Genomic DNA, 15765 nt, shown 5'->3' on the forward strand with positions numbered 1-15765 from the left:
ATAATTACTATATAAAATAACAAAATATAAAATCGTCTAGTCATCAAACTGTATTAAAATAAGTGATTTGATCGATAAAAATATTACGAACTGTCCTTTTATTTGCTACAATTGATTAACTAAAGACCTTAATTTTAAAGGAAAACTAATAAAAAAAGATTGAAAAGTTTTAGTTTTAATCAAAAACCATGTTATAAGTTTTGTTTAATGATTAGTACAAGGCTCATATTAAAGTAGTCCAACTAAAAAGCGCCCAACTATAATAAATTATGATTTGTCGATTTTACCTCTAACTTTTTTAAGTTGAGTTCCAGATTTTCGTTGTTAATGGAGTTCATCGTTGTTTTGCAGACCTTCTTCTTTTTCTTTGAAACAAAAATATAGATCCTCATGCTATATTTTGTATAATTTCGTTGATATGTGATCGTCGTTATTATTCATAGTGTATTTGAGATACTGTTTTTCAATTTTTCTTTATCAGTGGAGTTCATTGTTTGTTTCTCCAAAAAAATAAATTTGAGATCTGTATGTTGTTCAATAATAACGACGGGTCACTATTTCTGAACTGTAAAAATAAACTATCTCTGGATTTTAAGTAACACTGTTTCTAGAATCTAAGTCACTGTTTCTGGAACCTAAGTTACTTTACTTCTTGAATCTAAGTCACTGTTTTCTGGATCCAAATGAAATAGACACATTGTTTCTTAAATGTAAGCTAGAAAAGAAATAGTGAAATTCACTGTATTTGGATTCAAAGCAAATTAAGCACCTTGTTTCTTAAATATAATCAACTGATGCATGAAAGAAAAGAAACAGTCAAAGGTTAAAACATAGACTGTTTCTGGAATATAAGTCACTGTTTCTGAAATTAAGTCAATGCATCTGGAATTTAAGTCACTATTTCAAGATTTTGATTCTTTTCTTTCCAGATACATTGTTTATTTGTACTAGAAAAAAAAAACATTGTATCTGATTTTTTTTTTCCAAAAACAGTGTTATGTTTTGGATTCTCCAGAAACTGTTTTATGTTTTTGTTCTTTTTTTTTTTTAGACACTTTTTCACCAGTTTCTGCCATTAAACTTCTTTGAACTTGTGTTTGGTGGCTTTGTTTCCATGAATGCTTCATTTTTCAAGTTTGATTTGGTTGTTTTCGAAATGGAGGAATTCGATTTGGTTGTCTTTGCCACACCAGCACGAGCCATGGTCACATTAATTCTCGAGCCCATAAAATCAATCCACACTTGATAGTTAATTCCATTGTTGAGCTTCAACTCATTGAAATCTTGATCAAGTCCGCCACTCCAATACCAAGTGGTGCTCGAAGCATTAGACATAAGGGAGTTGATGTCCAAACCAACATGGTTGTCATCAGGATCCTAGAACTCTTGGTTTTCGAAGACATCAAACTCGACACCGAAGATGTTGTTGTTGTGGTCGCCGTTGTTAGAGAAGTTGAAAAAACCCAAGTGAAAAGTGTTGTGAGGAGCTTGCATCGCTTAAGCCAAAGAAGGGTGAGAAGAGGATGGTTTTTTTTTATTAAACTTTGAGCCCTTTTAATTAAATAATATTTTGGGATGGTTTTTTGTTAAATATTTGTTGGCCCAAGCCCTTTTTATTAAAGCTCCCTAATTTCAATTTTTTTTTTTTGTATATGTAAAATCTACAGAGTGATCTATACTATAAAAAGTTCCAATTAGGAGTGGGCACAAAAACCTTCGAACCGGAAAACTGAATCAAATTGTGATAAAGAAAACCGGTAAAAATCGGATTGACCAAAAAAATAAAAATCGGAACAAAAACCAAACAGAATTGTCTCAAACCGGTTTCGGTTACGGTTTGGAAATACTAAAATCCGAATGACGTGTTTAATATAAATATTGTCTGATTATTATTTTTTATATTGATAAGCCATTTTTCCAAGAAGGCCATGTGCATAAGCCTAATATTTTTCTCACTTCTCTCCCCTTCTTTATTGTTTTATCACTTCTCTTCACCACTTTATTTTTCTTCATTCTTTTTCATTATACTAGCCTCTTGCCACAAGCGTACGCATGTGGCAATTGGCTCTTTTGATTTTTTATTTGAAAAAACAAAAAAACAATATATTAAAAAAAAAAAGTTAGCTATGGTAGTTGTTTTTTTTTTTTTTGTTGTGAATTTCTTATTTTATTTGAAAGTTTAATGGGAGGGCCTTCTCCCTTCATATATATAGATTATGCATTATGTAAACTTTAGATTTAGTTTAGGATGTACACTTTGGTCTTGCTCTGAAGCTTTCTATCTTTTGATATATATTTATATGTACACTCTCTATTTTCCAGTTACAATCTGGTAGATCTAGTAGTGGGAGCTAAAATATGCTTGAATTTGTAGTTGAAATATGTGTTTGGTATTGGAAGAAGATTCGAAAATATATATATAATTTTGGATAGAACCGTAAACCAACATGAATCGAATCGGAAACCGTACAATTTTAGTAATATAAAATTTTGTGAAACCGCATTGAAACAAATTGTTGATATTTTCAGGTTCCAATTCCGATTTCGGGTTCGTGGAACCGGACTTAACTGTACTGTCCCACCTCTAATTTTGATCATAAGCGCAAAATTATGTGAATCAGCAAAAAGTATTTTGAGGGGGAATTCCTTTATAGTTTGTGGAGCCAAGCATTGTTCTCTTTTGATTTCTTTTCTCCTTTTTTGCGAGCAGATTCTTCTTCCTTGTTGCAAGGTAATTTCCTCTTTCTACAATCACAAGTGAATGGTATTTGTTTTTTTTATCATTCCCTACAATCACAAACACCGTTAGTTTCCACTAATCACAAGTGAAAGAGACGTCATAGTAAGAATTTTCAAATGATTTTTCTTTTCTAGAACAAGTGTTGATGTGTAGTAGTGGAAACCACTGTTATTTGGGTCCCATAAACCCAACAGGATCATTTTCGGATTTTTTTTTGTAATGATCATGAGGATTTGTAAATTGTGTTTGTTCATCGTACATCGTGCGGTCAGTTTTTATTAGGTACTGTTTGTATTTAATTTTAAATAAAAATATTTAAAATGATTTTTGACCGCACGATATACGATAAACAAATATGGTTCATGGATTTCTGGAATCCTCACAAAGAGGATCTGGATTCCCCATAAACCAATGACTCAATTTAAAAAATTCTTTTGAAAATTCAATTTAAAGAATAAGTACCATCGTTCAGATTTGGATCCTCTCCTGAGCTCAAAAAGAAGATCCTCCTGTCCAAACAGTGCGGGCCGTTGGATTTTCATCCAACGGCTATAATTAATATAACTTTAAAGGCATTCCACTATTTATAATCGTTGAATAAAAATCAAACGGCTCACACTGCTTGATCAGCAGGATCCCCTTCTTGACCTCAAGGATTCAAACCCCCAGCGTTCAGCTCATCTTTTTCATTGTCTTGTAATGTGCCACCACGTGTGTTGATCAAGCATGGCACGGAAATTCGAGGTGTACCTAATCATTACTTCTTTTCTAGTTTTGCTTTTTCCTCTTTTTATTTTCCTCTGCTTGGTTTGGTGGTGTTAGTTCTTATCATATCCACTCCAGTTAGTTGAATACGATGTTGAATTGTAAACAACATTTGCACAATGATTTTATTCCTGAAGCTTATATTATATCTTATGTTGTCAGTAATCGTTTTAGTCCAACAGATTATCATGATTGATATAGCAACTGAAAGATCATGATTTATATTCCGAAAGTTTTATCGACCTTTCATAATTTGTTGAGCAACTTCCAACACCTCTCTCAAAATTTTAGTTGACATGGAGATGGTGTTCTGAAGTTTTGAAGTTCAAATGATAATTTGATGAATACTGCGAGTGATAATTTGCCTTGTTAGTTTAGGGATTTTTTCTTTAACTTATTGCGTCTCTGATTCAAACCATTATCATCCCCTCAGTGTACAAGTATTACTTGTAATCAATGATAACTTTATGAATTTTATATGAAAAACGGAAATTAAAATGTACCATTTTTATTAGTAGATGTCATGCAATTTTCCATCAATGTTATTCAATTTTAGGCTTTCTACATATGCTTGACGATGTTACAACATGACACATTAACATTATTTAGCGTGTGAATTACAAGAGATGAAAATATTACACTATAATCATCAAAGTTTACAATTCAATAATAGTGGTAATTAAGGTTATATTTAATAATTAACCTCAATAACACATAATGACAACCATCACGGAGTGGCTATGTGGTTGAGAACAAATTTCAAGCTCGTATTTCACACGGCACATCCTGAGTTGTGGTTAAAGGAAGGCTGAAATACCTCTGTAAGCCTTTTTGACCGTTGAAAAGGTAAAGTATCGTGGCAAAGTTACCATATGATCTTTTTTTTAAATGAAAAATAACACATAATGACAACAAAATTAGTGTTTATGTTGTAAACGTACTATTACACTATCGATATAGAATGCTATGTGCGAACCTAATTGCGTTACAAAATTATCGTTCAAACTAAAGAGTACCAATAACTTTTTTCGTTAAAAGATAGCGTAGGCTATCCCATAAAAATATAAATTATACATTCGCCGAAAGAGTAAAGAATATTTCATTTAAAAGAAAATTGAAGAAATAGTAAAGAAGAAGGAAGGGTACCACCACTACCATTATACCGGGACAAGGATTGTCTACCCTCTTATTTTTTGTGCCCTTTCATGCCCTCCTGTTTTATGTGGTCACGGTTAAACCACGTTAACGTTTTATATTTTTTTTATAGAGATAATAAGACAAAAATGAATAGTAATATAAAATGTTGACGTGGCTTAACCATGACCACACAAACAGGAAGGCATGGGAGGGCACCAAAAATAGGAGGGCAGACAATCCTTGTCCATTATACCGACCACTGAAATGAAAAAGCACTTATTTTTAATTACTTTCACCACTGAAATGAAAAAAGCATCTATTTTTAATTACCACTGAAATGAAAAAAAGCATTTATTTTTAATTACTTTATCTAAATTTTAAAACTAAAAGAAATGCTAATGAGACTTTTAAAGTGAAATTTTTTTATGGACTATACGACATCTTTTAGCACAATATTTTATATTTTTTGTACGAGAATTGTGCCAAAAAACATGATATGACATAAAACTATAAAAAGTTCTACTTTTAAGAAAATTTTCTTAGTATTTCTCCTAAAATTAATGATGAAAAAAAAAGAATGAGCAAAGAGTTGGGGGCTGAAATTCGTCATTTAAATCAATCACACAAATTAATGGTTTGTCATGAAGATATTATTTATAACCATAATATCTGATTTGTTTGAACATATATGAAGGACTAATCAGTTGCCAAATTGAACGAGTTTTTGTTTAGAAGATGATAAAGAAAAGGATCGAATGTGTTTTCTTAGAAATAAGCTTTAATCAACAATAAAAAATAGGGAAAACTAATAAAAATGGCTTGAAAACTTTGAGTTTTAACGAAAATAACAAAATAAAGGGTAAAGTGAATAGTACCATAATTGACTTTTGAGTGTAAAAATGTGGTTTTTCGTTAAAATGAACAGTACCAGGAGCTTTTCGTTAAAATTCCCTAAAAAATAAGGAACTTTAACAAAAAGCTCCCGGTATTGTTCACTTTAACGAAAAATCTCATTTTTACACTAAAAAGTCAATCATGATACTATTCACTTGACCCGTTATTTTGTCTTTATCGTTAAAACTCAAAGTTTTCATACCATTTTAATTAGTTTTCCTTAAAAAATAATAATTTTAATTATAACGTTTATACAATAAAATAATGTCATGTCGTAAGCAAAGTATTGTCCCTTTTCAAGAGTACAAACTTCAAACCCAAGACTAGTTGCACAAAAAACATTATTTAATATTAAAAGGTAGCGTTCTTTATTTGAGATGTGTCAATGAGACTCTCTCAAAAGTGAAACTTTCGTAAATTTTTTTATCATTTCATGTTTTTTGCACAAAAATATTGATATAAATATTAACATTAAACTGTAAGTCTGTAATACGACAAATAGTCGAAAATCTCACCTTAAAAGAGTTCATATTCTTATCCAGACTACATTACAATAAGCTTACTTGTGCTGCGTGCATGTCCAAGAAATTTTATTCCTATTATAAAAACGTTTAATTTAATTTATCTTCCCCACCCATAACACTTTGTCCTTTTTCCCACGGATATGACTATAACACCCATCGCAGCCGCACACGATATTTTATACCGTAGACCCAAATTTACCAAAACACAAACAAAAACCGGTCAAGAAGCCGGCAATTTGGACTGTCTGTCCATCAGCGCCCTCCGTAGGCTGCTACTCAGTCGCCTTCCGACCTTCCTACCATTTGTATTTGTTTGTTAAAAGGATCATCACGCACGTTTTATACTTTCTACCAACTTACCAAACACAAAAAATCATGACAAATTCCAAATTCCATGGTCACAGTTATTCGTGAAGATTACTACAAAAGATGACACAGCTTTGTCGAAAAATTGTTCACGTTAATTTTAGGTGGTGCATAGTCGACCGGGTTTCGGTTATCCGGGAGTTTTTCAGATTCATCTGGGACAGGTTTCTTGTTTGTTCCATAGGGAAGCCGGCGGTCAGGTACCGGAGATTGCCCCTCGGAGCTTTCTCGCGGCCACAGGAAGTTTTGGAGGGTGTATTGGCAGTGGACAACCCCACAAGTAGTAGTCTTAACGTGTATGAGACGGATGAGGATTTGGTGAGCTTGAAGATCAGTTTGCTGGGTGATTGCCAGATTGGAAAGACAAGTTTTATGGTAAAGTATATAAGTAATTTATGGTTTAATGACTTGTTAATTTGGTTGTTGGCTAGAGTGTTATGCTACTAATGATGGATTATATTAATTTTTTCTCCTTTTTCTTTTTGTTCTTGAAGAGCAAATATGTTGGGGATGAGCAAGAACATAGATACCTGCAGATGGCAGGAGTAAATTTGATGGATAAAACGTTGATTGTTCAGGGCGCTCGGATTTCGTTTAGCATGTGGGATGTGGGAGGTATGCACATAAACACGCGAAAAATGTTGTGTTACCAGACAGTCTGACGGTATGATGTATTCAATTTGTTGTTATACGTTCTTTGTAGGCAACCAGAGTTCGATAGCTCATGTTCCAATCGCCTGTAAAGATGCAGTAGCAATTTTGTTCATGTTTGATCTTACTAGTAGGCGCACGCTAAACAGGTCAGCTCATAATCTTCTGATATGTAACATTTTAACCCAAATTGTTTAGCAATTAGCACTATGGTTAATAATACTAATAGAAACTGGTGCTTTTTGTGTTCTTGTAGTGTCATTGGATGGTACAGTCAAGCAAGAAAATGGAACCAGGTACTATATACAGTTTATCTTTTACATATTATAATTGAGTAATTAAAATTAGAGACATCCATAGTTAATTAGCCAATAATTATATTTATTTATGTAATTAATTAATCAAGTTCTTACTTTGTGTTTGTTAACGTGCAGACAGCAATTCCCATACTAATTGGGACTAAATTTGATGATTTTGTTAGACTTCCCCCAGATCTGCAGTGGACAATTGTAACCCAGGTATACAAATTTCCTGCAAATTTTGATTAAAACTAATACTACCTAGAGGGAAAGACAAAAATGATATAGTGAATGGGTTAGTCGTAATAATTACTAGTATGCTATTAGAGGTGAAGCCATCTTTGGACTAGGTTGAACTGTGAGAACTGTTCACTTTAACGAAAAACCATATTTTTATACTAAAAAGTCAATCATGTTACTATTCACTTTACTCTTTATTTTGTTCTTATCATTAAAACTCAAAGTTTTCAAGCCCTTTTCATTAGTTTTCCTATGTAAATATGTAGGATTTTCACCCATCAAGTAGAAATGAGCGATCCCACCCAATTATGTCTTGGTGTCAGGGCCCACTTCTTTTAAAATTTCTGGTTCTACTTACAGAGTTAACTTTACTTATCATTTTGACTAGATTTTTCTTAACTGTGTATGAGTGTATCTCTTTTCAACGTTTGAAAGGTCTAGGTTCGATTCTTCCAATTCTGACCAATTATATAAAACATCATTTCACCGAAAAAGAAAACATCACAATTGGCCATATCCCAAATAAAGAAACCCAAGTCCTAGTTATTGCCTTGACGATTACGGTAGCTGAAAATTTAGTTTTCAAAGTGTATCATGTGAAGGAGAAGAATGTTTTGGATAATAAATGGTAACGAAGACTTGGGGGGTCTTCTCCTGTATCTTCCGAGACTTGACATCTGCCGCACTCATGCTTTTCTTTCCGCGTCAAGATCAAATTCTGTTTACTCACTTAATTGAGTATCCGTTTTCCTCCTTTTCTTGCTAGGATTGGAAATCCTGTATTTTACATATCCATACATGGAGGGATTTTTCGATATTAAGATAAAAGGGTAGATATATATTTTTTTTTGCAGGCCAGGGCTTATGCAAAGGCTATAAAGGCGACCCTCTTCTTCTCAAGTGCAACCCACAACATCAATGTGAACAAGGTCTTCAAATTTATCTTGGCCAAGCTTTTTAACTTGCCTTGGAAAATAGAGAGAAATTTGACTATTGGCGAGCCAATCATCGATTATTAAATTTTTGAAATGTATTCTTTTACTTCACTCATTCTGTGTACATATTTTTTTGGGGAAAAAAAAGATGGGGAATGATAACTAATCATTTTTCTCTTTTTACACAACTTTGTTTGATTTTGTTTGTTGTTTTCGGTTTGATTAATTCACTATGGTGGGTGTGTGAGAGGAGAAAAATTACATGTTGTTTTGCGTTTAGGGTTCACCCCTGTCTATCATGTTATTTGGTGATTAGTCAGATAATGATAGAAGAAGAGACATAATGATATTTGGTCTACCTTCCTCACTCATTGTTTACCACGTGGATTTTGTCTTCACGTAAAAATGAGTGTTAAATGTGTTTAAAATTATACTCTGTTTGCGGATAATCAAGCCTAGTGTGGTTGAGTTGATTGTAATTTTGGGAATAGTTGACGTTTGTAGTCTTTTGTACGGGACGATTTTTTTCTTTAGACCGAGTTGAAATTTTCAGCAAGAATTTTATCGAAGCCCATTATGCATCATATTCTCAAGCTTTTTGTTCGTTTTCAATTTCATCAATGAATATCGTATCTTTTCCTGAAAATTTTTACAATTTCCTTTCCACTTGTACCCCAATTAAACGAATCTAGCCCGTTATATACTCTTTCTCATTTATTTATTTAATTTTTTTTTGTCAAAGGTTACTTTATTAGCAAACTACAACGTAATTACAAAATAGAGGTCCAAATACAATATCCACACGATCAAAAGAATGGACCTCTAGAGTAACCTTTAGGCCCAAAACAGAGAAACAGAGAAAACACAAAAAGCAAGCCCTATCTACTTCCTTTTAACGTCGTCGCTGCAAGCGCCACTACAACACCCCACAACGATTACAAACCGCCACCGCTAAATATTTTCAGGAACCAGTACCTCAGATATGGAAAGATAATGGACTTCGTCTTCCGTCAAATAACATTCTTGCTGATCGCAGCCACCAAGTAAGACAAAGTTACAAACCAAAGAAGTAGGTGGGATTACCACAAATGACCCGTGCAAAATAGGCAGACATAGAGAAGGAGGTGGTGTGGCTACGGTTTGAACAATGGAACTTTACGCACCTTCCCAGTTAAGGACAACAACAGTTCGCGGTCAAAAGTGATTGCAGATCGAAACGAAGATGGAATCGGCGTGCGCCAGATGAAGGACATGAAGATGGATGGGTGATGAATGAATCTGGGGGCAGGAAGATCAGTGATAGTCGGAGTGGAAAGGTTAGGAAAAAAAAGAAGGAAATTAGGGAAAAACAACAAAAAGAAAAGAAAGAGGAAGCATAGATGATGAAGAAGGGGCTGCCACCGACCAAATCGGAATTAGTGCCGGTGGCTAAAAAAAAATCTGGGCTTTGTTGCCGTTCTCACTCACGGAGAGAAAAATCTGTCACTCTCAGAGAGAAGATCTTTCACGCACGGAGAGAAAGTTATTTGAACAGAATAAATGTGATGAAAATTTAGAATAAATGTCAAAAAATTCAAAATAAATGTGATAACATTCTTTTTATGGAAAACAAAATGTGATAAAAAGTTCGAGAATGCAAGTGGTAGATTGCTTTGGTGGTAACATCATCTTATTTAACTCACTGTATCTCAGGTTTAACCCTTTTCCTCCTCTTAAAGTATGTTAGCGTAGAATATCGTTTGACAAAAACATATAATTTCCATTTTCCTACACTCAAGTTTTGCAAAAATACACTTTACTACACTTTGGCTACGACACTAGTTCTATTCAAACTGCTAACTATGATTCGGATTTTCTGCCAGACTTCAGGTTCCCTCTCCAGCATGCGCACATCATGATTTGCCAGAGGATAAAGATCGAATGGAAGAAGCAGGCAAGAATAGATAGAATTTTTTAGGGAAAAGTGCTTTGAGATCAAAGATCTTTCAACGCTCCTACTAAGACGAAAGACCAAGTATAAAAGTGGCACTAAAATCAAACTTTAAGTATGAAATGGGATGAAAAGCAAGTGTAGTAAAGTGCGATTTTTGCAAACTTGAGAGTAGTAAAGTGAAAATTACTCTTAAAAAGTTGTAGAATATTTATTTTCTTTTCAATGGTGAAAATTGTAGAGAGATTTATTTTTAATTAAATGGCTTATGTAACTAGCATTATGGTATAATAATATTCCTCTTCACTAGCATGTTGGAGTTTGAATTTTGACTTAGATGACAATTTTAATTCCTAATTGTTATTCTTGGCACATTGTGGCTTAGTCAAAATACCTCCAACCCTTAGACTAAAATATTATTGTGTATATATATATATATATATATATATATATATATATATATATATATATGCTAGGGAGACCAAATTTCCTAAACCAAATGAGGTGGCTGATGAGTTGGCTATGACATGTCACTAATCCAAATTTTAAAAACTCTTAATTACTTATAAAAAAATTAATGATAATTTTGAATGCCCGTTTGCATGTTTAACTATGTGGGACTCTTCTTCTTCCTCCTCTCTCTTCTCTCCCTTTTTACTTCATCATATCTCCTTCTACATTCTTGATCTTCTTGCTTTTCCATTTTGAACAACTCATTTTCTCACTTTGCGGATCGAACAATTCATTCTCACTCTGGAGATTGAACAATTCATTCTCTTGCTCTTCTATTTCTAACGATCCCCATGAAGAAGACATTGTAAGAACTCAAGATTTATACACTATGAAAAAAGATTTAGAGTGATTTTGATTTTGGTGGGTGAGTTTAGGTTGGATCTAGCATTTATATGGAGAAAAAACAAAGGTTGAGGTTGTAGATAATGACACGCGGCATGCCGTGATTGATTGAAAATATATCCACAAGGATTATGTACATATAGTGACAGGCGCCCCATGAGAATGGTTAAAATTGGGTTAATCTCAGTTTATTACCCTGAAATTTCTTGGTTTTTAACATTTGGTACATCAAGTTTTTTTTCATCCCAGAGTGGTACCTAAATTCATAATTTTGGGACACTTTCATACATCCATTAAAGTTGCTATTAAATCAACCATTAACTGCTGACGTGGCACCCACGTGTAGGGGTGGCCACGGGTCGGGCCGGGCCCAAATTTGAAGGAATCGGACACAACCCATTTTAAAATGAAACGGGGTGGGTATAGCAATTCTAATTCTTGGAACCGGACTTAACTTGACCCATTTGAAACGGGCCGGTTTAGGGTCAAGTCCACGGGTCCAATCATTTTTCTTTTTTTCAAAAACAAATTATTACTTTGGTATCATTTATTCAGGAATCAGGGAATAATATTCCTTCCTTGTAAAACCTTGCTGAGCACAGCAGTAATAACTCAATTTTCTCGTTCAGTCTCAAGCATAATTGTGAAATCCCGCCCCTGGAATTTCACTATTGACTACGTATTTTCATTATTAAATTTCGTATTTTGGTTACATTTTTTTTAGTTAATTTTTAATTCCGTAAATTTTAGGAATTAAATCGAATAGTTATCAGGTTTGAAATTTTCATAATTAATCTTTAAAATTCGTTGACCTTTCGAGGTCATAATTAATGTTTTCAAATAGATCTCGAAACCACGAGTGCATAGGCGAAAACCGTTTGCGAGTTCAGATTATTAAACTCCCGCAAGGAAGAAGCCCAATCAAATTTAAGGAAAAATAAGGGGACCAATCAGCTACAAGGACAAGTGACCTATCAAATTAAAGTAACTAAGCAACCAATTAGGAAGAGACATAGAGAGATAAAAAAACAAGGAAAGGAAAGGACCTCCCTCTTCTTGTCCACCGTACACCCACGACAAAACTACCCAGTTCTAATTCCGGCGATTCTGCCATTTTTTCCATTGAATCACCACCATCCAACACCTGCAAAACACTTAGTGACTTCCCATCTACCATTCCCGCCCAAGATTGAAGGGTTTTAGGTCCAAATTCGCAATGAACTTCATTGGAGCACCGAAGGTACTCGATGACGATCTCGTCGTTCCAGCAAGTCTCACCACCCACCACCACCACCCTTAATCAACTCCCCTTGGACCTAGTAACAAGACCCAACCAGTTGTAGGGGCGTCAGAACACTGAGGAAGGAGAATCGAAGCTCACCTATTCTAGGGTTTCTGATGGGTGCGAGCCAATTTGGGGCCTTTCCCGGCCAAATTGGACTTGGCCACAGGTATAAAACTTGCTCCACTCCTTGAGATCTTCATTTTGGTAAAATTTGGTAATTTTTAGAGTTAGTCGAAAAATTGGATTTCCGTTTGCTGGAAACTGCCACCTGCGGCGGCGCGTGGTCAATGGGTTGATGCTGCATTTCTAAGCTAAATTCGATGTCCTGATCTCAGATTTGATATTCGTTTACTGTGGTTCGATAGTTTGATTCTAGTATTGAATATTACCACCACTTGATCATTATATGATTTGACGATCCGACTGTTGGATCGTCATCAAACTTTGATAAGTTATAGTACATAATATTTCTGGACCATAGGAACTGACGGATTGGGAATCCAATGCACAGATCTTCCCAAATTGAATTTCTAAGTTTGTAAAACCTAACGTTGATAGCAACCTAATTCTAGCAATTGGCGGAGATTCGACCGTTGGATCACAATTAAATTTTAGTATGTTGTTCGAAATCTGATGTGCGGATTTTTTGGATCGAGTTACGTAGGTTTGTGGACCCTACCATTGACCTTTGACCGACAATTAACTTTTGGTCAACCAGTCCCAAATCATTCTAGAACGTCCTTGGGGATGTGTTTTATGTAAGTTACGTGGTTTATCACTTGGGTTTTGAGACGTGATTTGATATTTGTTCTAGGCGACGATCGTTCGTGACGCCTCTATATTCGGGCTAGGGAGTCGTAGTGCGGGCTCCAGGTGAGTGACTTTAATATATGTGATATTGGTAACTACCATGTTTTCGTAATTATTATCCTTTGTGGATATGACTTGGTTTTATAAAAATGTTTTCTATTGAATTGTTATTTTTAAAACTTGGTCATTGATTTATGTTTATGAAATGAAATTTGACGTATATATTTGAAATATGGTTTGATTTGTATGATTGGCATGTTGTGATGAAATGTGAGGGCTAGTAGTGGACTGTTAACCTATTATGATGGGGATTTGTTGCTTTGATATTGTTTCATTTCCCAGTTCGTTGATTTGTTCTAAATTTAGTATTTGTGTCTTGTTTCACTTTGTTAAGCTTTTGTAAATTGAGTAACTTATGCCTTATCTTGTTTCTTTGAGCCGTTGTACGTTATGGTTGTTGGCCTTCCGCTTGGTTCCGTTTAGTGATCTGAAACTGGGTTTCCGTTGGGGTTCCGTTGAGTGGTCCAGTTCCCTGTTCCGTCTGGATTCCGTTGAGTGGTCTGGAATCCATCGTGCTCCGCGATTCATTTGAGTGGTCAGGAATCGTATCCAGCTTGGATTTCGTTGAGTGATCCGATATCCATTTTACTCCACGATTCCGTTGAGAGGTCTGGAATTGTATCCACTTGGATTCTATTGAGAGGTATGAAATCCCTTTTACTTCGCGATTCCGTTGAGTGGTCTAGAATCGTATCTTGGTTGGATTCCATTGAGTGGTCTGGAATCCCGTTTCGTATTATGGTTCCATTGAGAGGTTCAAAACCCGATTAATTGCTTTGTTGATTCTTCGGATTGAGTTTGGATTGAGATAGCTTCAGAGATGTAGGTTTCGGCCGAACTATGTCGCTCTAGCCCTACTTTTCATTGTGTTGTATGAGTTTATGGTTGTGAGCTTTTGTGACTTGTTTCAAACGAGCCGTTGGATGTATGGGTGACTCATTTGGGATTTTTAATGACTTGATTGTGATTTCATAAAATATGATTTTATATTTGACATTTATAAACCGAATCGATGGTTGGTTTTTATTAGTATCACATACGTAGAATTATTGTCACTCACACGAGTTTCATGGCTTATCCAGGTTGTTGTTTGCCCGGTGCACCATTCCCATGGTGTAGGGGCGATTGTGCAGGTTTTAGTAGATACGAGGAGCTTTGGGGTAGCAGATTGAGTTCAGAGAGCTTGGAGTGTTAGGTTACTCCTATACTTTCCTTAAACAAATGTGATTATTGTTATGTTTAGTTCAGTATTTCAGTTTGTATTTCCTGGCATCCCCCTACAGTCTACTGTCTCGAGTCGATCCTAGACGTATGTCGGGATTGGGGCATGACAATAATAATAAACTAATCAAGTTTCACATACAAACAAATCACAAAACTACCTCGCCTAACATACAAAGAGAATCAAACAAGTCAGCTAATCATAAAACAAGACTAGACTTTTCAAGCAGGCAAAACAATAAACTGCTTAACTACATTGGTAAACTCAAAGGGTTGGATTGCAACAGTATCTTGGCTTTTGAAATGCAACAAATTGATTTCTCTAGAGTTGCACAAATTGGAAAGAGATTCAGTAACCCAATCGAGTGCATATTATACAATAATTGGTAGTCTACCTACCCGTCGTTCCTAATCGAGTGCTTACAAACCCTTTGAAAACTTATAAAAGATTGTTGTAATCTATCTACCCCTTTGTTCCTAATTGAGTACATATTATCGTTATTGGTAATTAAAACTCCCCAGTTTGTTAAGCCTGCAAATGCAAAAACCCAGGTCCCAGACCCAGAGTATGATATTAATTAACCAAAATAAAAAAATAATTCAAAATCCCTAAATCTAGAAAAACCCAAATTCCTTAAATCCTTAAAGGCTAAAATTGAATACCATTTGTTTTAAGATTTAGCTTCGAGATGGATTGGTCAGGACCGTGAGGTGGTGATTGAAGTTGAGAAGAGCGGATGGTGGTGGTCGGAGACTTGGAGTCGACTTTAAAGAGGTTAAGGAAGAAAGCTTAGCTATTGAGATTTGAGAGGGATGAAAGTCATCTGGACTCTGGGATAGAGAGATCAAGATGAATGAGAGTGAAAATTGAATAGATGATTGAGATGCGAGAGGGATGACTAAAGATAGGAGATTCATCCGAGTCTGGGAGAGTCTTCGAGAAAGTTTGAGAGTGAACTACAGACTCTAAGACCCTTGTGAGTGTGAGATGTTTGAACTTTGAACGATATAGATTTAATCTCCAGTATTGGTTAGTGGATACGGTCCAAGCCG

The 15765-nt window shown here is 34.9% G+C and overlaps 1 protein-coding gene across 2 annotated transcripts; it reads left to right on the forward strand.

Annotated features, from left to right (window-relative positions):
- Nucleotides 1-6229: 6229 nt before the first annotated feature.
- Nucleotides 6230-8825, forward strand: LOC126614224 (septum-promoting GTP-binding protein 1-like). 2 transcript variants are annotated; one of them, XM_050281814.1, is made up of 6 exons: nt 6230-6801; nt 6921-7041; nt 7130-7226; nt 7334-7373; nt 7512-7595; nt 8451-8739. In XM_050281814.1, exons 1-6 carry the CDS (start codon nt 6490-6492, stop codon nt 8493-8495), a joined length of 699 nt encoding a protein of 232 aa, XP_050137771.1. In that variant the 5' UTR covers nt 6230-6489; the 3' UTR covers nt 8496-8739. The 2 variants fall into 2 exon arrangements, with proteins under 2 accessions (XP_050137771.1, XP_050137770.1); XM_050281813.1 differs by having other exon boundaries at nt 6231-6801; nt 8471-8825.
- Nucleotides 8826-15765: the final 6940 nt, after the last annotated feature.

The sequence above is a fragment of the Malus sylvestris genome, chromosome 3, assembly GCF_916048215.2.
Source record: "Malus sylvestris chromosome 3, drMalSylv7.2, whole genome shotgun sequence".
In the NCBI taxonomy this organism is placed as follows: domain Eukaryota; kingdom Viridiplantae; phylum Streptophyta; class Magnoliopsida; order Rosales; family Rosaceae; genus Malus; species Malus sylvestris.

Bases quoted from the DNA above. Each gene is read 5' to 3' on its own strand.
- LOC126614224 (XM_050281813.1), top strand. From the start codon at position 6,490: ATGACACAGCTTTGTCGAAAAATTGTTCACGTTAATTTTAGGTGGTGC. The intron at 7,042-7,129 runs GTATGCACATAA...CGTTCTTTGTAG, and splicing joins TAGCATGTGGGATGTGGGAG to GCAACCAGAGTTCGATAGCT. The intron at 7,227-7,333 runs GTCAGCTCATAA...GTGTTCTTGTAG, and splicing joins AGTAGGCGCACGCTAAACAG to TGTCATTGGATGGTACAGTC.